We start from the raw sequence: 24,253 nt of genomic DNA, 5'->3' as shown, positions 1-24,253 counted from the left end.
CTGTTTGCTGGTCCAACCCTTACAATTCTAGCCCTAGTGCGTTCGTAAAGAGACTTCAACAACAGCTCAGTGTTTAGTGTCCACATGGAGGAAAAGGGAGATTCATGTGGCTTTCCTGAGGCCTGGAAAGAAGCTCGTGGGTCTAAGCCTTGCTGTGCCTCCTGCCTTTTCCTGCGTTATAACCCACCCGTCTTCCTTCCTCGCAGTGTCTGCCTGCTCCAGCCTTGTGAAAGGCAGCAGGAGGCAGCAGGGTGCTGAGAGGTGGGAAATCTCGAACCAAAATACATGAAATAGCCACATCCATGAATAAACACAGTTCTCCATGTGACAGAAATGTATTAAATGCATGTGCTTATATCATGGTGCCTGCCTGAAGAACCACTCTGCTGTATTTCAGTGAGCGTAGGCAGCCAGAAGTCCCCGTCCACGTACCAACACGAGTAACCCCCTGCCCCACGCTCTAGGTGAACGCTTTACAGGCTGCCAATGGGCGGCGATGTGCAGGTTTTCCAGCTTCTCCCAACACGTTAGCACCTCTTATTCTGCAAATGGTGCTCCCGTCGCACAAAGTATTTAGACATAGAAAGAGCTTTTTCCAAGGGAGGGAAGCAACGACACAAGGAGAACAGCAGTTTCGCCAGTGAGGCGCTCTGAGAAATGCAGCCACCTCGCATGCGTTTCTCCGATGTTATTTGTAAGCTCTTTTCAGTTACGAGCGTTCCCAGGGAGGTGAGGGTTGATGGTCTGAGTGTCGATATAAGGGTGTAAGGGGGCCTACATTTGCAGCACCGCTGTCACTGTGCACAGCCCTCCCTTTGCCTTTCTTCCTTTTTGCCCTCTGCACCGTGTCCGTGCAGCTGCACGTGCGGTGCTGCGGTGAGCCGGCCTGAGCGCTTGGACCTATTCTGAAATAATATCCCAGGTCAAAAAAGGGAAAGAAAAAGTGACCAGGTTTTCAGCAGAATCAGCTTTCCTGCTCTGCATCGCTGGGCACCTGCCTGGCCACCAGTGCTGGTGTAGTGCAGGGGGAGGGAAACGAGGTGGCGAACAGCACGGGGAGCAATGCTTTTCCCAGAGGCAGTCCTTGGCTTAAATGCTGGTAAAATTACTGCTTAAACAGCAGGACATATAGCCCTGTACCCCCACTTTTCTAGCAAGGGAGGCTCTGGCCAGCTGATGGGCCATTGAGCACTAATGTCCTGGTTCAGCATGTAGCATGGAGTCCTTAAGCACATATATATAAATATGTATATATATATACATACATGTACATACACCAAAACTACCAGCCCGTGGGCCACAGCAGCTCTTTGGATATACTGAGGGGTTTTTACCTTTGGAAACCAAACCAAAGGCCAGCCCCAGGGATCCAGAGGCAGCAGGTTTGCTCGCTTTTCCTGCGCAGCTCCTGCCATTTCTTCAGTGCAGGCTGCTGCTGCCAGTGCTCGGGGAGAAGGATGCGAAGGACTGAAGGGCTCTAGTCTGTTAATTTATTTTAATGAATATAAATTAATGCAGTTTTCTTTGCTCTGGCTTGCAGATATTAAAGGCCACTATGACTCATAAGCATGATCTATCTTATCATCGGTGGCAATAATACATTAATCACCTCTGGCGGAGGCTCCTACAGCCCCGTTGCAGGTGGGGGGACAGGCATGCAGGGCTGGGTGAAGGCGAGGGACCACGTGCAGCTCTCCAGCTGCTGCAGGCACAAGACAACGAGTGTGGGCCAACCCACGTAATTTCCACACCCAGCACCTCTGCAGCAACTTCAACTTGTCCCCATGCAACTTAGGGCCCATCTAGCAATCAAAAAGACAGCTTAGAGGGTGGAAAGACCATCAAACTATTCAGCCAGTAATAATAATAACAATAACAGTGAAGTCAGGAGCTATTGCAAAGCTCCCTGTAAAAGACAGAGAGCACCGCTTCATTTAAGATGTATTTTTAGTTTGGTTTACTCTTTCTCCACGTGTCATGTTTATCTGTATGAGCAGCAGGTGCTTGGCAGTGCCAGCAGGGGAACCCAAAAGTGCCTGACCTCAGTGGCACTATGACACTGAAAACAGCTGGTTTGGGACAGGACCGTGTAGCTTTCTGCCAGGGAAATTTGTAGTAAGAGTCGGCAAGGAGAAAGACACAGGAGCAGAAACCGAGCATGTTCATGGAAAAAAAAAAAGCTACAACTTAAAATGACATTATGGACCTGCTCCTGGGACAGAGATACTGAACTGCCGTGATATGTGGGGGAGCACGCTAAAGTGTCCTTCCCATCTTCCCATGAAGGTCTGTCTAATCGTACCTGCAATGGCTGATAGAGCTTTTCCCCCATGAAAACTGGAGGAAGGATGACAATAGAGGAGAGAAATTAGCAGCAGGAGTAAAGTATGGCACTCCCTGGCTGATCCCATAAGCACTAAAATGCTTCACCAGTTTAATGTCATTTCACAGGGTAATCTTCAGCCAGCCTTGTCTGGAGACACTGGCAGCCTGCTTTGCTGCTCAGTGGTGCAAATCATTGAGTCGCACCACAAAAGTACAAGGAGAGGGAATGATGAAGTGTTTTCATGTACCTATTTCATGCGACCTTAACCCCCCAGTTCCCTTCATAAACTGTATTCTGCTCAGTCCGAGTCCTTTGAACTCAACAGATTTGCATTAAGGTGGAAATGTTTTAGCTTAGCTGGACAATCCCATAGTGTAGTGAGCCAATTTTTAATTTTTTTGTACATTTCACTGACACTTTAGGGATACAGTGGTCTCCGCATCACACATTGAGTGTTATTTTCAAACTTACCGAGTCTTCACTTCTGCCACAGTTCTTCAGGACAGACCAGTAGGCAATGAAACAAATAGATGGGCAGATTATCTCCTTCTGATCTGTGCCTCACCCCTTAAGTAACCAAAAAAGGGTATTTTAGGAAAGCCACACACACAGAAAACAGAGCTGAACTTGTACAGCAAATGTTTAAAATAATAGGAAAGGTTCTTCAAATGTATTTCCACTTGTTAGAGGGTCAAAGAGTTACTGGATCAGATATGAAAAAAATAGATCTGCAAAGTGCTGAGCCACCACAAGGAAATTCTACTGCAAAGTCTCAGATGGCAATGATGGATGGTTTTGGTTTTCCAGTGAGTACAGTTGTGTCAGGGCTAGGACCTAAGTTTTGGCACAAAAAAAAGGTTCATATGGAATCAGTTCTTCTAGCTCATAAGTTGAAACATGAATTTGGTATTGACCTAATCCTGTTGCTTGCTGCCAGTAGTGACCCTTTCAATGATTTCAATGGCAGCAAAGTTATGGTAAGAATAAACTCCCTCATTAAACTTCTAAATATGTACGGTAAATGTTGATTTAGTCAGCCACCAAAACTTATGTCTGGAATGCCTTCTTTCCAGACTTTGAAGAGGTTCACACTTGACATTAAAAGCAGATTGATCTGTTTCACATATATATGTACGGTATTATTTTCTTACAGCCTAACAGTATTAACACTCAAAAGCCAGCTCCCTGTAACAAGGAATAGCCACTGGATTTTAAAATGGAGAAGCAGAAGGTCCTGTAGCTTGCAGATTCTTTGGCTGGGAGTCACCTCCCCATGCACGGTCCTCTGAATGCAGGAGTCCAGACTTGCTCTCCTAGGATCTCCTAGGAGATATCTCAGTGCATATAGGCTGGACCCTTAAAAGGGCAAGTTCTCCACATCTTTTAGACACTGTGCTGAGTGGGGTGAATCATCTTACGGAGCCACTTCTCTCTGTCCAGGAAGCTTAGAAAAATGTATTCAAACCAGACACCTAACCGCTGTGTGGATGAAGTGGTTAAGGTGAAGATGGGCCTTGAACAAAGGTTTTTCATCTGTTGGGAACTAGTTGACTGATGGCCAGGAGCTCCCCTATTCTGAGCTTGGTTTGGGGGGCTTCACTTGCTCATCTCTTCCTCACTTGAGAAGGTAAACCCAGACAAAAACTCAGGTCTGCTCCTTTCCTGGGTAAGTATTTCCAAACAAGCTATATTGTATTGTCTTTTTTGTTCTCTCTCACATCAAAAGGTTATTAAATTAAAATAACAAATAATTTAGCTTCTTCCATATAGTATGAAATGATATAAATGTGAGACACAGCCTCTCAATAACTTTCTTCCTGAGTGCCTGACTTTGTGGTGATTACGATACTTGCTTGTCCCTTTAGACAGCAGCACAAGGAGTTGCTGTTGAGTTACTCAATGAGAAAGGGCCCTCCTGTTTTGCCGGGATGTGGTCTTGTAGAGGCTTTGAGAGGACCACAAGTAGGATGTGTAGGCGTAGTTCATGAAGCTGGACAGGTCAAAACATGGTGGGGATCCACACCAGGCTACAGACCAGGCAGCCAAGACAAGGCAGAAGAAGATGTGTAGGCTCTAGAGGTTATTTAATGCTGGAGGCTGAGCAGGGATTTGGTACTCAACAATGTTTAGTTGTTGACAATGACAGATAGGTTAATAAGAACCTTTGAATATCACCTTGTCTCCCACTGAAACCTGAGATTTAGGAGCCCAAGTCCCACTGTTCTGTGTGATGGACAGGATTTTAGGAGCCTGTGGTGAGAAGGGGATGCTGGCACCTGTTTTTACTTCTGGAAATGCTTCCTTTTACCACTGAAACCAGGATGTGAACACGCAATTTGCATTAGAAAAAAACAATTTACTTTGGAATCCACAGTAAAACCATATCTTATGATAGATTTAAGAGTTAACACACTTAAATGAGTAAACACCTTAATTTACTTGTTAAAATCAAATTAAATAATAAGAGTAATCTGTAGCAAAGAGTATGCTGTAGGAGGCAGGGCTGGCTGTAGTTAGGCTGGTGACACTGGGAAGGAAGGGTACTGCAGCTAAGCCACCCCCTTGGTCCGTATGTGAAGTACAACCTGTGCTAACACCTGAGCATGACCTGGAGGTCCCAGAAGAAGGAGAGGTAGGCACCAGTTAGTCTATCAGAGGAACTGGTCAGACCCAACAATATGTACCATTCTTCAGATCTTTGTTTTTCTTTGGGGGCGGTTGTTTTAGTAACATCGGGTGTAAAGGAAGGAGCCCTCTCCTCTTGGCTTGGATCATTTCGTGGCAGTATAGGCTGTGAAGGCATCTGTTCTGGGCCAGAGGAGAGCGAATGGGACCTTTTCCTCACCATGGCAGAACAAGACTTTAATGGTCTAGTGGAAATAATTCTGTATTGCAAAGGAAGTTGATAAAATAGAACATAAACTTCTCTAATAGAGGATTTAATTACCAGGAAAGCCAGACTGAATGAAGCATTTGAGCAGAACTATTTCATTGCTGAAAAAGCAATGATTATTAATCCCCTTTCTCCAAGGCCACATTATTTATTCAGGAGGCCTTGGAGTACTAAGAAATCACACATGTCTATCCATGTGCTTGTATGTCTTTGAGTCATTTGGGGTTTGGGATTTTTTTTTTTTTAAGTCCAAACAGACTGTCAGTACCCTTAAAAAAGTCTCAGATTTTCTCTGACTTCACTCAGGTTTCCAGCTAAACTGGTGTATCCACATGATCAAGCTGAAACCAGCCAGAGTAATCAGGTCTCTGAGCTGGAAAGTAAGAACAACGGTAATGAATCAAAAGGCTTAAAAAGCTCTTAAATTGCTATTTCATTCTTCAACACACAAGCACGGCTATCGAGGTTTAACTGCAGCAGAAGGACTTATTTGTTTTATTTGAGAAACAGGCACTTCTCTGAAGCCCTCTATTAGTCGATATATCAGCTTGTTCATGTTTTATGTTGTTGTTTTTCCAATATACAGTTGGAAAAGAAACAACTGTGCCCAATGACACTGGCGTGTATGCCTGTAAAGTTTTAAATGCAGTTCTGGTATTTAGCCTTTAAACTTAACGAGATTAAACACAGAATCCATCCATACAATTTACCCTAACGACTGCTTTGTAGTTGTTTTCGGCAGCCAAATCGTGTTACGGTGTCTGCCGTGGTGGGGCTGTAGCAGCCACTGTTAGAGGAGAGGATGGGCTGGATGCTGCCGGCTGTGAACTCAGCTGCGGCCAAACTGCCCCGGAGCGGGCTGAGGGGTGGCCAGGTTGCGGGGAAGCCTCTGCAGGGCCTTCCTCACCTCTTCCCTTTGCCCTTTGTGCCCAAATCTGTGCCTGTTCCCTGCATCTGCACTGGGGCTGGTCTCAGCACGTCCCCTCCGGAGCCCTTCTGCGAGAAAGGCCAACGTTACGCACAGCTTTTGCCAAGTTAAGAATTTGGGTGTTTACATTTTTTGACACCAAAACGATAGGCTCGTCACCTGGAGGGTGGATAGCAGCACAAAGTGCCTTTCTCCTGGTGTAACGTCTCTCCTTTCTGTTTAGGACAGCATTACGCTGCCACAGCCGTGTTTACTGATAGGGAAGTTACTGCTGTGTCTGAGGCTGTGGTGGGGGTGAGATTACGGGCTTTGCTTTACCTATGGGGTTTGCTTTTGCTGCACACTGTAAAATGTATGCGTGCAAATACATTTTGAGATTTACAAATACTGTGAATCTATTTCTTTTATTACTCAAGACAAAAATCTGCCGTGGGTGGTGGAGTTGGGTCAGCTCACAGTGACTTTTTTCCACACAGACAACTTCACCCTGCCAATGCTTTCTTCTCCCATCTCCTCCTTAGCCTGCCTACATACCTAATGACATAGATCCAAGCTAAGGAAATGCAACTGCAGCAAAGTCTCAGCTTGAAAATAAAGCTATGCATAGCCTCTGCCCTGCTGTGCTGGGGAATGAAGCACGTGGGACATTTGAGGTGGGTCCAGCACTGACTTCTTCAACATGAGCGAGCAAGAGCTGCAGGGCCAGCAAGCTGGTGGGGCTCTTTGTGAGCTGTTGGGCTCAATTTCATCTTGGAACCGAATCCTCACAGGGAGGGGGACAGGGAAATCTCTTTCTAGGCAATTTTCACTGTTAACGTATTTATGCTTTGACAGTGGGAGCTTCTGAAAGGCTTTGGAGGCTTTGGTAACACCAGTGATCTCTGTGAGGGCTGGCTGCGGGAAGTCATCTCAAGGCACTGGGTGATGCCCATACAATAGTGCACATTAAACCTTTGTGTGGATGGTGTCATTTGGGCCCAGAGTGACTGCAGGCTGCTGTAGCTGAATACTGATAGTTTAAAGCAAGACTAAACCAAGGCCACTCCACCAATGAAGAAGAAATCTGGAGAGATGTACTGACCTTTTGTTCATCACTTTAGTTTTCTTAAGCAGCTTTATACAGCAAGTCCCATGCAATGAGTTTGCAAAAACATACTTAATTTTTATTAAGAAAGATATTTGAGAGTAACATGGAAGGGTCAAATTAGAGATGGACCCACTTCTCTTCTTCCAGGATAAGACTGTGTCCCTGTCTGGCTTCTACTACCTGAGTGGGCACATCCATCTCTCAATACAAGTGTGTGATTCCTACGGTGCATCAAATCCAAACTGAGTAAGAATATGTTGTCTGTAGGCCTGTAATAGGCGTGTGTAGCCGGCTCATGTCCAGCTTTTTATCCACCAGCACCCCCAAGTCCCTCTCGGCAGGGCTGCTCTCAATCCTTTCTCCCCCCAGGCTGTATTGATACTGGGGGTTACCCCATCCCAGGTGCAGGACCTTGCACTTGGCCTTGTTGAACCTCATGAGGTTCACACAGGCCCACCTCTCCAGCCTGTCCAGGTCCCTCTGGATGACATCCCGGCCTTCTGGTGTGTCAACCGCACCACTCAGCTTGGTGTCATCTGCAAACTTGCTGAGGGTGCACTCTATCTCACTGTCCAAGTCATTGATGAAGATGTTGAACAGCACCGGTCCTAGTACGGACCCCTGAGGGACACCACTTGTCACCGGTCTCCATCCGGACATTGTGCCGTTGACCACTACCCTCTGGACACGACCATCCAGCCAGTTCCTTATCCACCGAACAGTCCACCCATCAAATCCATAGCTTTCCAATTTAGAGAGAAGGATGTTGTGGGGGACCGTGTCAAAGGCCTTGCAGAAGTCCAGATAGATGACGTCTGTAATATGTTGTCTGTAGGCCTGTAATAGGCGTGTGTAAAACTATATGCTAGCATTTTGGAGCACATTCAAATTGATTGCTAAGCCACAGCGAAAAATGGTCAACAAACAGTGAAAGAACAATTTTACTTGGCATTTTATTCACTTAACAGAAACATTCACTTATCAGGTATCACTGAAGTGCAATTTACAGAACTTAGCAGCAAATTCACATATGTAAATTCAGATTTATTTTCTTTTGTTGTCTTTTTTGTTTCTTTTTTTTACAAATATTACAAATGTACATCCATTAGTACAGTATTGCCATTCACTCATGCGTGTTATGTACAGAATCTTCACTAGAGAATTACTACTGAGCAAGTTCTCCTTTGCTTCAGGAAATGCTGTGTGTAGGTCATGTGTGCTTCTGGGGTGTGGGCCCATCACGCTTTATTGCTGCACGTGATGAGAAGAAGTAGACACTTAAGGTCATATTCAACCCCAGTGCAAGCAGGCGCAACTCCATTGCCTTCAATGGGATCAGCTGCTGTCCACTTGCAGTGGGGACTCGGTTTGGTCCCCAACACTAAATTCATTCTGGCAGCTGAATCCAGGATTGCATTTACGTATTTCTTGCAACAAAGGATAATTCAATCCCTCCACACTTTTCTTTTTGTCCTTAAAAATAACCGGGCACAGTGTTTTCTCGTAGCTGGAACACCGGCCTGTGGAGCTATATGCATTAGTTGAGCTGACGCCATGCCAGGGCTGGAGGATGAGGGCAGGGAGATGTAAAGAAAGAGGAGCCTTGAGGTCTCTTGTGTGCTAGATAAAGACTAACCTGGAGAGGAAAGGTAGAAAACGCTGCTTCCCCCTGCCCTGTGGATCTCTGCATGAGAAACCTTGTCCTCCTCTCTGTTTGCCCTGCGGTTTCTCTCCCTTGGTGGGAGCAGCGAGAGCCCCTGGGACCACCACTGCCAGTGCCACTCACAGCTTCTCCCGTACATCCAGTTGTGGGGCTGCCCCCCCACCTGCCCCCTGCCCCTCTGGGCCCCTTTGCTGCCCCGATGACACTGGAGGTCTGTACCAGCGACAGCTCTGCTAGAGGACGGGACCGTGTGGAGGTACCAGGAAGCTCCAGAAGGTGCCAAAAGTATTCTGAATGTTAATCAGTAGAGCTGACAAAGTGGTTGAAGTATTGACAAAGTGGCTACCACAAAATGTTTCCATTACTGAAACATCTCAGGTTTTTCTTTTTTTTTTTTTCTTTTTTTACTATTTCTACTCTAAGGATTTTTTTAAAATATTTTTGGTAGTTAATATGGAATGTATTATTTTGCTGAAAAGGTTTCTGGAAGGGGAGAGCTTTGTTTTATCTAATTTAAAAATTCTAGTTTATCACAATTGTTTTTATACAAGACACTATAGATACATCTTGTAGTTTATAATCTAAAAATAAAATCTCATCAAAATACTGTAGCTATTCTATTGTGGGCATCAATAAACAATGTATTTACTGTATATGGCTCTCCAAACATGATAAACCCTATACAAAGAGCATCTATCTTTATTGATAGGAACAGTTTCCTGTGAAAAGGAAATTACATGGAAAAATATGAGCCTTGTGTTGTTTGAGAAGTAACTCAGCTTGACAGCTCTGAGAAAATACCAAGACAATTATCACAAATCAGTAGCAGCATGTTATATACAGATTTAAAGAGAATCACAGGAATAAAAAGAAAACAGTAGTTATATACCCACAAATCCTGTCATTTAAAAACCCCAGAACCGAAAGAAATATACAGGGCATTTGAAAGTTGGTTCTGCAATGGGACTGTCAAAGCTCAGTTCTCCCATGACTGTATCTTCTGCATTCTGATGGAGTTTGGGATGGTTCAAAGACGAGATTATACCAGACTCGGCCACAGTTATGAAGAAAATATTTAACCTTTGGGTGCTACTCGCCTCCTAACTGCAAAACCCCGCCTGCTTTTCAAACTGCAGATGGACATAAATAATAGCAACAACAATACTTGGCATTTACACAGAGCCAGAATCTGCAGGCTCTTGCACCGAGTAGGACCTCACCCAAGCCTGTAGCTGCATCTGCTGCACTTGCCTCAGTTGGCCTGTGTGGGGAAGTAAAACTCATGGCAAGAGTGACAGAATCCAGCTTACGCTGTCGCGTATGACCAGAGCACTTTGCTCCTGCCGAGTTCCTTAGATGTGGAGTAGGTAAATATTATTGTCCCCATTTGGCAGAGGGAGAAACTGAGGCAGGAAAGAGCCAAGTATCAAATGTGCTTTCTAGGTTGGGATGTCTTAGTTGTGGCTATCCAACACAGAGATTTTTTCAGATGTATGCAGCATCCTGAGCTCACACCCACTTAATTTAGAGCTGTGGATCCTCACAGCCTTTGAAATCTGAGGCTCTGGGTCCTGGCTCCAGCCTGCCTGATTCTAGGCAGCTACCTGAAGCTCCAGAGCTGCCTCCATCATCACACCGGACTTCCCCGGCAGCCCCTGCAGAGCTGTGCACCTCCGCAGGCAGCACAGGGTTAATCGCCCTCTTGAAGACACCCCGGCTGGTATCAAAGGGCATGTGTGATGAACTGGGCCTGGATAATTAAAATTTGCAGCATGCAAAACTTGTGGCCAGATTTGAAGATTCGTTGGCAAGTGGTTTGTCCAAGGTGTCAGAGGGAGCAAGTGTAGGAACCAAGGGAATCCTGATGCCCGGCTTTGTGCTCAGAGCCAAGAGTGGAAAACGGAGTTTAAAAATGCTGCGTATCTTTGAGGTCCAAATTCTTTCTCACCAATTTAGGCAGCTAACAGGATGTTTTTTTGCATAGAGGTTAGACATGGATGATTATGGATGCTCTGAGATCTGCTGTCATGCCGCGTGCCTGGGGTACTTTGCTCACTATTTTCCATCATTCAGTGATGACTCTTGCACTGATTGTGTGAGGGAAAACAAACTCTATTTTGGATCAGACGGGTGGCCTGCTAATGCCTCAAATCAGTAATAACCAACAGCAATAAACAATGAGAAGCAGAATCTTTGTGGGGGTGGCATTATAATTTGGGCAGGTACATTCTTGGGAAGGGATCATGAAAAAGCAGTTTTCTAAAGTTGAGTTCAGTGCATCAGACACATTTCTATTTACTTATTTCCAATACAGAATTAAAAGCAAATATTCCCATGGAGGTTGCTATTAAATCTCAAACTGCTTTGATTCTCTCGGCTCACGCATCCTGCCTAGCCTTCTCTCCAGCTGATTTGATCCGGTCATGTAGCAAAGGTGTCAAGTGATTTATACAGTTAGTAGGAACTGATCTTGCTCTGGGGGTTTCTTCACCCAGGTGCCCAGACCGGCTTTCTGAAACGCTTTAAACAGCTGCTGCTTGACAGACTGGTACGTCTGAGCCACCAGCTTTGCCTCGCTGTACACTGATGGCATGTCTCCATGGCTGGGTATTCGTGTGCTCAGCTGCAGAACAAAAATCAGAGAAGGGGAAAAAAATAAAATAATAATAATAAAAAAATCAGCCGACGAGCCAAAAGAAACAGGAGGCTTCAGTAGCTGCATAATCTTCCTGTCTACATTTCATAAGCAACAAACAAACTATCACTGTGCTTTGTGTGTTTGCTTTTGGTTTAACAACAGAAAAACAGGGAAGCAATAAATGCCTGTGACGTGGTTTCAAGCCATGGCGAAGAGGAACGGGGTAAACAGCTTTGCCTTGGAGTGCGCATAGGCAGCAGCAAATCTTGGTGTGTTTTACAAAGACAAAACCCTACTTCTCAGTTAAGATGATTTTTAGGAAAAAAAAAGGGGAAAAAAAAATCCTTTCTGGGTCTTTAAAGAATGTGCTCTGTTTAGCCTGGGAAGCAGAGCAGCTCAGTGCTTCCAAGCATGCCCAGAGACACAAGAAGGAGGGTCCCCTCCCACACTATCCCCTTTTCCCACTTTAATGTGCTCATGTAAGAGATGCTGTGAAACCTGCTCCAGGACAGGACAGAAATCGGGAGTCAAGGTTTGTGCTGGAGCAGGAATACCAACCATGTGTCCACTGCCCCTCATCACCCAGAGCACACACGTGGGAGCAAGCACCCTTTGCTGTGCATAAGGACTAAATAAATGACCTCCTCTGACCTGCCCGAGTCTCAACAGTGCCGAACCAGCAGTGAGGTTTTGACATAATCTGAAAGGAACTGAAGTCTGGGAAATGCCTTAGAGCAAGCAGACAGGTGAAAGCCCAACACTCACTAGTCAGGGAAATAGCATCCTGTAGGAAAAAACACCCTCAAAATATGGCCTTGGAGAGCAAACAACACTGTTTTCCTTCTCTCTAAAAAGGAGCGATGCTGAAAGACAGACTGAAGTAGAAGGTGAATGCACAGCCTGAAATGAGCTGTGCCGGTCTGGGTGGTGCGGGCACACCTCGGGGTGCATTGGTCCAGCCAGCAAGGGAAGGTGATGCTGCCAGCCTCGGCATCAATGGGCCAGCAGTGGCTCCCCTCCAGCTGCCCCTTTGCTACCCAGAGGTGGACACCAAACACATTATCAAACACTTTGGTATGTCAAAAGCTAAGTGCCTTGCTCAGCTGTGAGTTACTCCCTCCTGCTCACCCCAGCCCCATCCCTGCTGCCAGCCAGGGGCAGTCCAGCTCTCCCGGCCATAGCCCTGGCCATAGCCTGCCCCGGGGCCCAACTTGTCCCACGTTTGTTTCCCATGAGGATCAATGAGGATGCCTCCTTTTTGGGGCAGTAGGAGTGCTTCTCGACCCTCCTTCCCATGCCACCTGCTGTGCAAGAAACAGGTTGCGACCTGTGCCGCCAAACTGTGACTGAGCCCTGGGCAAAAAGCCCAGGCTGGGCCCTTTGCTCCCTGCACGCTCAGGGTCCCTGCTAGGACAGGTCATGTCACTACCTGGGCTGGGATGAGTCCCACCAGCCTCCTTCCCTGAGGTGTCCTGCAGAACAGAACAACCCCTCTGGGCTTGTCTTCATACGTCCCCACCCTGCCTGTCTCTTTGCCTTCTAAAGAGGACTTTGTCAGTGGAAGTGGCTCCAGATTTCCCTGCCATCATTCTGCCTTGTTCTTTTCCACTTGTTTCCCAATAGTAAAAAGGTTTTGGCACTTAGTAAAATGATTTTTTCTTGTCCTCATCTTCTCCCACTCCACATGGACTGCAAGACAATTCTTGACAAGTCTCCTTATAGCAAATTAATATTCTAGCAGTGAAAGTAGGTGGGCTGAAAAGACACATTGCATTTTCCTTGCTGCTCCTCCTGGAAGTGGTGGGGTCAGGCTCACCACCTTGATATCTGTGTCCTTCTCTCCCCCAACACCTCCTTTAAGGGTCAGGCAAGAGGAGAAATGGTGACTCCAGAACCAGGAATAATGAGAGGAAGATTTCCTTATTCCACATCAAGCTTCTTCCTATATGTCTTACATCCCTAGGTTCCACCCTCTATTTTTTTGGCCATGCATCTCTCATGTCACTGTCTCTTGTCTGTGGGAAATGAAGTGCAAGGGCAGGTTGATTTTGGTGTAATTTCACATAAGGGGAGTCCATGGCCATCTTCCCTAGAGAAAGCAGGGTTGTCGAGGGGCAGTGGCCATTTTAATTAAGTACAACCTGTAGTTTTAATGCCATCAAATTGTACTGCTGCTGAGTGTAATTAAATTAGAGAGCGTTCAGCACCTGGCCACTCTGCCTGTGAGGAGCAGCTGTGTTGTTGTATGGATTTATCAGCACATCTGGGAGAGTGGGGAAAAGGAGGGGAGCGGGCAGTCCATAGCACCTGCCTTAGTTAGCTAACATGGGTGAGGTTGGGAGTGGTTATGTTGGGAGTCTAAACCCCTGTGAAACAATGAAGTCAGGTAGATGCCTCCATGGTGATGAGAAACACTTCCCTCAGGCCTCCAAGACTTCATGAGTTGAATAACCCCAAGGGATACTTGGGGTGAGATGCATAAAAAATTACCCAGTGGTGCTTGTATGGACACTTAACACTCTTTTGACTGTTCATCTGAGCATGGCTCCATAGCCAAGGACAGACAGAACACTCATCTCCCCTCCAAACCTGCCTGGGTTTCTGCCTTTGGCTTTCTCTGGACTCTCAGTTCCCATAGCTGACCCCTCAGGCTCTTGGCTCCTGATCGTCTCCCAGGCCTTACCAGGAGGGACACAGGGCACATGTGGAGGCTGCAGATTCATCATGAGATTGCTAAAACAGGGTTGACTCTGGGGTAAGGACTAGCCCTCCTAGGGCAGGCAGCAGTGTCCTGTCAGTGCACCAGACCTACCTTGCCATGAAGCTTTGCCCACCGAGTGAAGAACATGTGCTTGCAGAGCCGCGAGGGACTCCCACAGGTCCTCTTCCCCGTTGTGGCATTGATAACCTCCAGGTCCATGTTCCCCACAATCCAGTTCACACTGAAGCTGGGAGATTTTCCGGGCTGCCGAGCATCAGCATGACTAACCCCTGGCAGGAGAGAAGGACACCAGTAACATCCAGTGCTCAAAACCTTCAGCGGCTGCTAACGTGTGGTGGGTCATTGTGGCACACCTCCTTGAGCGAACATGCTGATGTGCAATGCACATGCTGTTGTCACCATCAGTTAAATGTTACTGGCCCAAGTACCTCAGGGAGACATAATTTAGCAATTCCCATAGATCTTTTTCCACCTTGCAGGCAAACTTTTTGTTAGCCTAAGGAAAGCCATTAGATTGCAGCGTGTGGTATTGACAGCAGTGTTATTGTTGCTGAGTGAAATCTTTCAGAAAGGCTTTAATGGGATAACTGGTCTTTAAAAGGAACTAAGTATCAAAGTGCTTTTGCCATGAGTTCCTCCAGGGGAACTTTCCATGGTCGAGTGAATTTATTTGCAATTAACGGCTGGGGCCTTTGCTCTGATGGGTACTCTGGATAGTAGTGGGTACAAATGGGGAATAAGAAAATACAGAACATGTATTTCATCATCACAGAGAGTTTATTAGATCCAAGTTAATAATGATCGTGTAGACATCACAGAGCTACACAGAAAAATCTTGCGTCTGCCTTCAAGATTCCTGCCCTGTATGGGTGCAACAATCTCTTCAAGAGCTAGTTAGTGTCCTAATGGCAACATTTTGGATATCTTTAAGTCAAATGGGTCTTATTTAATTTTAGACAGCTACAGTGAAGATGTTTTTGGTCACCTGGTGTGACTGCACGATGCCATGTCATTCACATGGCCAGTTTTGGATATCTGAATCACATACTGGAGTCCATTGGCTACATGGAAAGACATGAACCTGTTGGAGTGGGTCCAGAGGAGGGCCACAAAAATTATCAGAGGGATGGAGCACCTCTCCTATGAAGAAAGGCTGAGAGAGCTGGGGTTGTTCAGCCTGGAGAAGAAAAAGCTCCAGGGAGACCTGATTGCAGCCTTTCAGTGCTTAAGGGGGCTTATAAGAAAGATGCAGACAAAATTCTTAGCAGGGCCTGTCATGGTAGGACAAGGGGTAGTGGTTTTAAACTAAAAGAGGGTAGATTTAGACTAGATAGAAGGAAGAAATTTTTTACAACTAGGGTGGCGAAATGCTGGCATGGGTTGCCCAGAGAGGTGGCAGATGCTCCTTCCCTGGAAACATTCAAGGCCAGGCCGGACGGGGCTGTGAGCAACCTGATCTGGTTGAAGATGCCCCTGCTCACTGCAGGGGGATTGGGCTAGATGACCTCTTAAAGGTCCCTTCCAACCCAAAGCATTCTATGATTCTATGATTCCATGATCCTATGTGTGAGATCTCCCTTAGCTCTAAATGCAGATCAGGGCTGCAAGGTCAGGTGTGGGTATGTACATGAGAGAGAAATATTTTGAATTAGGTAAATTCCTGTGTCTTCTTAACCAATTAGTGTTGTTCAACCTTTCTATGACTCACTTTCTCATTTCTTGTGCCTGAAACCAGGGAAGGATTAGTCTTTGCAAGGAAACAAAAGGAAAAAAGAAAGTGGTTGGGTTTTTTTCCAGCACAGGATAAATGCAACCAAGCAAGCTCTGCCTTGCCCTGTTCATTAGTGTTTTTGGGAGCAAAGAATCAACACTGGGAGCTTCCAAGGCTGGAAAAGACAGAGTGACCTGAAGCAATTTGAATATTTTGGAAAACATGGGCATTGGATGATGTGTCTGGATCTGGCTGTTGAGTCCCTCTCTACTAATTTGCTGTGTGGGCCACTAGCCTGCAAACCTGGACAACAAAAGCCGCTGTGGTGAGCATGCAGGTGGGGACTGTGCTGGTGGGCAGGGGCTGCCTGGCATGGCCACCCCAGCACAGGCCAGTTCCAGGGCTGCATCTCTGCTCCCAAACGGCAGATCCTGCCAGAACCCCTGCCTGCAGCAGCTCCAGCTACAGGTCATGGTTTGCACAGCTTGATGGGGACCTGCTTTCATTGCTCCTGGGTGGATGGCAACAGAGAAAGGTCCTTTGCATTTTCTGCTGAAGGGTTTCAAAGAAATTTTGCAGAGAGGGAGAAGTACTGATATGAGCTGTTCAGAAAGGAGGAGATTAAAGAAGAGAGATCAAAGCCTGTCCTTTCCAAAGTGCCCCTTCTTGCACACCATAAGCATCTGCTCATCTCAGGCAGAACGGGAGGAGATGGGAGCTGGTGGGAACCTGGTATCCATTGCTGAATTTAAACATGCTGAGCTGGGTAAGCCCCTGAATGCTACTGGGGAGAGGTGGAGTGCTTGTACTCCTGCCTCCTGCCTGGGGCCTCTCCGCTTCATGGGAAACAATGTTGGTGAGGGAGATGTTCCTTCAGTGTGGTCCCCTCTGCCCTGGGAGGGAGCCACAAGAGCCAGATGGGACTGAGCACACAGAGAGAGAGAAAAGTGGCCATTGAAGGGAAAAAATTATACGGTACTGCCACTTTGTATTGGTGGCAAAGCTGGAATTGCAGAAATCATCTCAGTCACCAGGATTGAAGTCGCCACCGTGTACAGAAGAGAATTACAGCTAAGTCATAACCTCACCCAGGATTTGTAAACACATTCATGTCATATTAATACCTCTTTCAATTTTCTGCCCCCCCCTCCCCCGCCCCGAGATAACAGATCAGTCTGCATCTAAAACTTCAGTTCACCTAGGCAACAGGATATAAACTGAGAGCTTGAGAATCAGATAGCGCTCTGGTGCTATTCAAATGCCTCTATACAGAATAAGACACAAACAGATCAACATCAGGTGTTTGACACTATGCACCACTCTCGGTCGAGATAGCACCCAAACACTTAGAGGACTTCGGTGCCAAAAACCACACCAGCCAACACCCTGCCGTGCAACCTTGCCACAGGCCACTAATAAATAAAAATGTTGTGAAAACACTGGCAAGAGGAAAAGAAGGAAAGGCTGCACGGAGGAAAGAGCAGGCTGTGGGTGCCCATCAGATGGGGGCTGTACACCCCTGCCCAGCCTTGAACTCCCTCTGCTCTTGGTAGACCACTGTGAGAGCCGGGAGTGCGCCCTGGTGCCTGGAAAACCCTCCGTGCTGGTTTGGCTTTCATGCTTTCTCTTCCCAGCTATCATATATAAGTACATGTATTTAGGTAAGTAGAAGATATTTTCAGACCATTTCCTGAATGCAAGAGAAGAGGCTTTAAAGAAAAAAGCCCGCGAGATTCTTGACAGATGCAAACACAGAGCCTAGATATATTCTCTGATTGTTGGTTTTGATCCTTTTTTAACACTTTTTTCATGTTTTTCTTTTGACAAATAATTATTCTGATTTTATTTGAAAGGTAACACCCAAATAATCTAGATCATTTTCTCTCCTTTATGTAAAACATCCTCCATAAAGCCGACACAACAAAGAGTACAATAGGAGACCATAAAAACTGGAAGGAAGAGAGAAGTCTTTGTACACATAATATGAACTTGAGTATTGTGAGATATGAACTGAAATCTGCCCTCATTCTCCCCTCTCTCCTCGCAAAACCTTGTGGCTTACAGGATACCCTTCAGAATGGCCTCAGTCTTAAGAGAACGGGAAATAAAAATGACACAGGGTTTTTCTTTCTTCTAAAAAATACATCCAAGAGTAATCCCAGCGACTGAGTGGATTTCCGTCTGGCTGGGACTGGTGTGAGTGGAAAACCTCTCTGATTATTTTTCTGTGGGGCCAAGGAGTTACCTCAGGATGTCTTATCCCACACCACGACTCTCCTCTCCATTGAAACGTTTGTACTGCTATGATCAAGTGGCAAAATAATTGGCATCCTTTGTAGCTCCTGCAGTTTGAAATCCCTGGCTGGCCTGATCTCGAAGACAAGTGTGGGAGGTGGAGTTGCCTGGCTGAGATTGCTGAGGTTTGGTCTCTAATGCATTTGGTATGGCTTTTGTTAGGTGCCCATCTCCTTAGGCACTGGTACATTCTCGGCACAGTTTTCCAGGTAAGCGAAATGCAGCACAAGCCTCAGCAATGTAAGGTTTAAGCAGTTTTGGCTCCCTGGGATTTGTGAAGGAGGGAAGATTACAAATAATGTCTTTAAAGACAAAAACAATGTAGAGAGCGAGAGGCAGATTCCTCCCACTGCTTCTCCTGGGCTGAAGAAAACCCACAAACACAACGAAAAGCAAAGTGAAATCTTTTCCAAACAGAAGTCTCCAGGAAGGAGGAAGCCAACCCTGAAACATGCAGATATTTAAAGTGACAGAAGGGCCCCTCTGATGCATTTCTAACTCCCTTGGAATCCCTGGCAATTGCTCTTGGACATAAATACACACTTGGGCCAAGTATGAGCCATTACTTGTACTCTGCAGGCCCAACCCAGCAAAGCAATAGCTGTTCTGTGGTTAAATCTCTTATTAAATCCCTTACTGCATTTTCAGTCTTTCAACAGTTCAAGTGGGTTTCCCTGTACATCCTGCAGATACAGTGAAAGTGGGTGTGATTTTGATCTTAATGTATGGGTGGACTTATGATGAGTTAGGGCTGGCACAGGGTGAGATCAACTTCCCCAGTGGGAGATGCAGAGGCTTCTGGCAGGCAGGGGTGTGTTGGCAAAACAACAGCCAGGTTTGGGAAACTGGGACATTTTTCTGATGAGCTGCAAGTCCTTTCCTCCCTCCCACAATGTGGCGTGGGAAGGAAGAGGGGGCTGAGTTGTTGCCATGCTGGACCAGGGCAGGAGGGACAGGAGGGGACACAGGGCAGAGGAGGAGCGTGGAGCACAGTTTCCTGCATACTGGCATTGCACAGTCTTTGGCTAGTTGCACTGAAGAGTTAAAAAATGGAGATAACCTGTTCAAATAAGGCTAAGCCTTTTGACCTCCTCACCCCATAACACGTACAAGCACATTACACTTGCCAGCTGGACTAAATCACACAGAACCTGAGAATTTCCCCAGTGGCTAAACTATCACTTCTGCCTCAGCCAAACTAATTTTGTCACAAGGACACATCAAAATAAATAAATAAATAAGAATATTAAAATAGATAAGGGATGAAACAGCACTCTCCCGGCTGAGGAACCTAGAGGACTTTGAAAGGCAATGCTGTACTCCACTAAAGCATCCTGAGCTCCCACCTCTGTACCCCTGACATCGTATCAGTGTCTCAGGGACTCCTCCTGAAGAACAATTACCAAGAGCAAAATAAGGCACTAATCCTGTGCAGAACTGGTGGCCCTTAGCACTCACATGCCTCATAAGGATCTGAAGGCATTCAAGACCGTGGGATTTTTCTGGGATGAGGCCAGCCAACTGCTGCCTGGCTGGGGGGTAAGGAAGTGGGTGTCAAGGGGATGGAGAAGAAAGGACCAGAGACCTGGGGGAGGGACCAGGGCTGGGAAGGAGAAGTAGCGGTGGTGAGAGTAGCCCAAAAGATCGCTGCAAACCGGGGAGATGCTCACATGACAGGCAGCAGCCTCATCAGACAGCAGCAATGCCTCTCTGAGGTCTGCTGAGAAGGCAGGGTCTCCTGCATGAACGAACAGCCCTTTTCTTATGGCTAGCTGCTCCAGACACGATGGCTAGCCGGCGGTAAAGGAGCATGGGCTCTGAGTAAGGGGCACGGGTGGCGAGGCTGCATGCACAATGCAAGATATGCGAGGGTTGGTTCTCCTGACTCCACACGTTCCTGTGTTTGCTGGGTGAAGAAGAGCGGGACAGGAGACAGTTAAACCTAAAATTTCCTGAAAACTTCCTCCCTGCTTTTTAAAAATTTTTTACTTAGCCATAGGCTTTTTTCCACTTTAAGTGGTTTTTGTACAGGGGTTGTTTTCCTAGTCAGCTTGTATCCACTACCGATCCTTTTTGTGGTCATTGCATATGAAAAAGGAACTGGATTTAAATGCATCAGTTTCTTCATTCTACAAATTCATACTCTGCAGGAGAAAAAGAAGGCATGAGCTAACGACTTACTTACAAACAAGTAAACTTTCCTGTTGGTGACCAGCACAATTAGTGGTGGGAGAGGGGATCATTTGTCTTGCAGGCAGGTGTCTGCTTACCACTGAGAAGCAGCTGATTGCGCCGGTATGAAGCTGGCAGCTGACCAACGTCTTCTATTCTATGGCTCATTACCCGGGAAAGGTGACCAGTGTGATAGAGGCTTCCCACAATGATGCTGTGCAAGTACATGGGTTCGATGAAGGAGCTGAGGAGAGCACCTTGGAGCCCAAGGATGTTCCATCTGGAAAAGAAATTCAGGAGCAGTGAAACACGTGGGTGGAGGAATGGCCACAAGAGAGCTGCCCTGGGAAAATCAGCAAAGGCCAGCATGTGGGTTGGAGGGATGAGGGATGAGGCTGTTCCTGTCCCTGTCCTGTGATGCACGAAGCACTGCACTGGTGGGTTATTAAATACCTGCAGACTGACTCCCCCTTTATGATGGTTTAGATCCCCACTGACTTAAGGGACATATTTCTGTCTTGTTTTATTGCAATCAGAGGCCTCCTGTTGAGAGCTATTCTTTATTAAAAGCATTTTGTGTTTGAAGAACATTCATTTAACTTGTCTTCAGCAGAATTTCAATTTTTTCCCGCATCTATAATTTTACGCTTGCAATGGTAGAGGTAAAATGAGTGCTTTTGTTATTCTACCTTTATATACCCTTTGTCGTACATTACTACCATTCCCTAGCTATACAGCCAAGATAACATATGACTTGGGTGGCCAAAATTCCCACAAAATGGTTGTGAATAATTTTCAAAAGCCTCACAGGCTGATATTTCCTTGCACAAATGACACCTGATCATGCAGGTGTGAAGACATCCATAAGAATAAAATCCTGGTCCTGAAAAGCTACACTTTTAGGCAATTTATTTGCAACCAATGGTTTGACCTACTCTAAAGTGTTCAGAGTGATTGATATGTCTCACCCTGTTGCTGTCTTAAAGGTGCAAGAGAGTGATGGTGGAAACCTTGGGGCTGTCAATCTGTTAATGACTTTGAGCTCCAGACTACTGCTGTTGGATTAGTTGCCAGAACTGTTCTGCATTTTCATATTCTATGACTGTTTACATCACGCTAGGCACAAATATGACAGGATGCTCGTTCTGATTTCTTCGGGGGACAGGTAATTGGTTAAAAAATGGAAAAATTAAAAAGGGGAAAGAAGTCATGATGCAGTTATCTTCTTGGCAAACCTTGGCTCAGCCCACCTAACAAGAAGTTGTTCCCCACCACACAAACACTAACATGCTCTCTTCCACCTGGATAATATTTTTACATGAGTCGAACGCTGTCAATCTGAATAGTTTTGAGTTCAGGAGTTCAACCTGAAAACGCTTCAGAAAATGTAGTTTTGGAGAGAGTCTTTTGGCTCATTAAAACCCAAAACACCGGCAACATTTGGAGCTCTGCAGCTGACTGAAGGAAAGGGTAAGAGGTGCCTGCTATTTAAGGCAACATCCAGTGGCTGCCATGCTAAATAATGTGTTTAAAGCACAATCTCCATCAGCAGCAAGCATTATGTAGCTAATTTCTTACATCATTGTTCTTTTCATTAATTAACATTTCTCAACCGTTAGCGCAATTATTGCAGTGCCTCCGTGCTGTATGTCTCTTTTCATGATTAATAAGGAGTCATTATATTTCCCTTTCCTGAAGCAGTCAATTAACACGGAATACTTTCCATTAATTACTGAATGTTTAAAACCAGCATGCTGTACCTGGAGAGCAATCTGCTCTAGGAACCTGTGACACCAATTGCTTTAAAAAGTTCTCTTTAAATTTTATTCCAAAAACACAAGCAATTTAGCTGGCTATATTAATTTGCCTCCGAAGCAGGGCTGTGAATGAGAAACATCTTTTAATCTCATGCAAGAAAAGGCAGCCATCTGGCTGCTGAGGATTTCAGAGTCAGACTCTCCCTGTCTCCCTCTGTAAATGCAGGTCATTAAAGTAATGTGTTCATCTACATAAAACTCAAATGGAATATAAAAGGTAATATTTATATACAAACAATTTAGTCCCGCAATTTAAACAGTCATTGGTTTTATGAAACATTTACTTTAGTCGATCAGATTTGCATAACTTCATTTGGGGGAAAAAAAAAGTGTGGTCATTCCTGCAAATAACATCATTTTTAAAGGAAAGAACTAGCTGCCTCTTTGAGTAAATATGTTATCACGATGCAAAATTAATAACGCAAGCATAAGAAATCGAACTGAGTTCAGCTAACAGTACTACGCCTCTGACCAGCTCCTAAGGTGAGTAAAAAAAATTAGCCAGTGATATCTTTGTCCAGATGAAAACTTGTAAGATATCAGTGTTGTTTTCAAGATTTGACACCTCCTTAAGAAAAAAAACTTGTGTATTTGATTGAAGGAGACAAAAAAGCAGCTAAACAGAAAACCAACATATGTTCAGCAATGTTTGAATTTTAGCAATATGCACATCACAAGGAATCGTCTGAGCTTTATTTACCAAACTAGGGGATTGTGTTCAGATCATATATTACAAGGTAATAATGATTATTTAATTTAAATTCTTTGCAAGGAACCTGCCTTTTCTTTAGAGATATTTCTGTGCCTCATTCTGAACATGTTCATCCTAGTGTAAAAAAGGATTTGGATGTCAATGGAATTACATTATTGGAAATCATATTATAAGCATGATCAGGGCATCCCTTATGTATTAAAAGCATTTCATAAACATTAATTAATTCTCACAATGCTGCTGTGAGGTAAACCCCCATTTTTATACACCCTGGGGAATCAAGGCAGGAAGGCGGTATGATTTGCTGAAGTCTGCTGTATTATTCGGAGGCAGAGCTAGAGTCCATGGCTTCTGGATACAATAGTTGTTCCTTGAGACACCCCTGTTTTCCCATCCCAAAAGAAGACCCAGGTGGCTGTAGGGGGCAATGAAAATTGTGTGTCAGCCATGGTGGGTTTTGACTTCAGGGTATAAGTAGCTACAAGATGAATTGGATGGAGGGGCCAGACCAAAAAAACAAGGGAGGAGAAAAATAACAAAGAATAAAGGGCACAAAAGCAAGCGGTGCCTGATGGGTAGAAGGTGGTGCAAAAAGGGACTGTCCCAGCACCAGCCAGCATCCTATGGTAGGAAGGACAGAGAAATGGGAAAAGGTGCTGACACTGAGAAGGCACTATTTGGTGGGCACTGCTTGTGGAATCTCCCTGAGCGACACCAAGGCTGGTGTCCACTGCAGTGGTGGGGAAAAGGGATGAGGATGATGGCGTTGCCGCCTGTACAGTGGCTGCTTCCCGTTTTGACACAGCGCTGTTTTGGCAGCATCCATTCAGAGAAGAGGGACAAAAAAGCAGAGAAGGAGCTTTGCTTTCCAGCCTAGCCCAGGCTCGGCAAAGCGTCTGGCCAGTTGTCTTGTTCTGCAAAGCTGCCCTGAGCACGTGCGCGAGTCCCACTAAGTCCTAGGAAAAGAGGGGTCCTGTGCTGAGCCGGCCAGAATGAGACCCTTGTGCTGCCGCTGCTGTCCTTCAGAGCACAATAAAAGCACATTAATGATGGGGGAAATTTTCATTTTCTCATTCTGCTTCTGCTCTCTGGATAAAAAGAGCTACCTTGGAGGGCAGCCAGTTCAGCATTTTGCATAAACAATAGATTTAACTGACAAATATTTGGGGGAAGGTCTCTTACCCCGTGTATTGTTCATCTCCTGACCAACACACATGGCTAATGCAATGACTCAGTCCTTTGATATCTGAACATCTATGGGGTTATTTGTAGGTAGATGATAGGGAAAG

The 24,253-nt window shown here is 45.6% G+C and overlaps 1 protein-coding gene across 1 annotated transcript in view; it reads right to left on the bottom strand.

The window, feature by feature from the left end:
• Positions 1 to 11,343: 11,343 nt before the first annotated feature.
• ADARB2 (adenosine deaminase RNA specific B2 (inactive)) overlaps positions 11,344 to 24,253 on the bottom strand; it is a 114,973-nt gene continuing 102,063 nt past the window's right edge. Inside the window, exons 7-9 of the mRNA XM_035896815.1 lie at positions 20,534 to 20,715; positions 14,348 to 14,526; positions 11,344 to 11,520 (exon numbers count right to left, since the gene is read on the bottom strand). Of these exons, the coding sequence (XP_035752708.1) occupies positions 11,344 to 11,520; positions 14,348 to 14,526; positions 20,534 to 20,715 (538 nt within the window). The remainder of the gene's footprint in view (positions 11,521 to 14,347; positions 14,527 to 20,533; positions 20,716 to 24,253) is intronic.

This window comes from Egretta garzetta, unplaced genomic scaffold, assembly GCF_000687185.1.
Source record: "Egretta garzetta isolate BGI_Z169 unplaced genomic scaffold, ASM68718v1 scaffold6, whole genome shotgun sequence".
Classification (NCBI taxonomy): Eukaryota; Metazoa; Chordata; class Aves; order Pelecaniformes; family Ardeidae; genus Egretta; species Egretta garzetta.
This window is presented reverse-complemented; position numbering and strand designations above follow the sequence as displayed.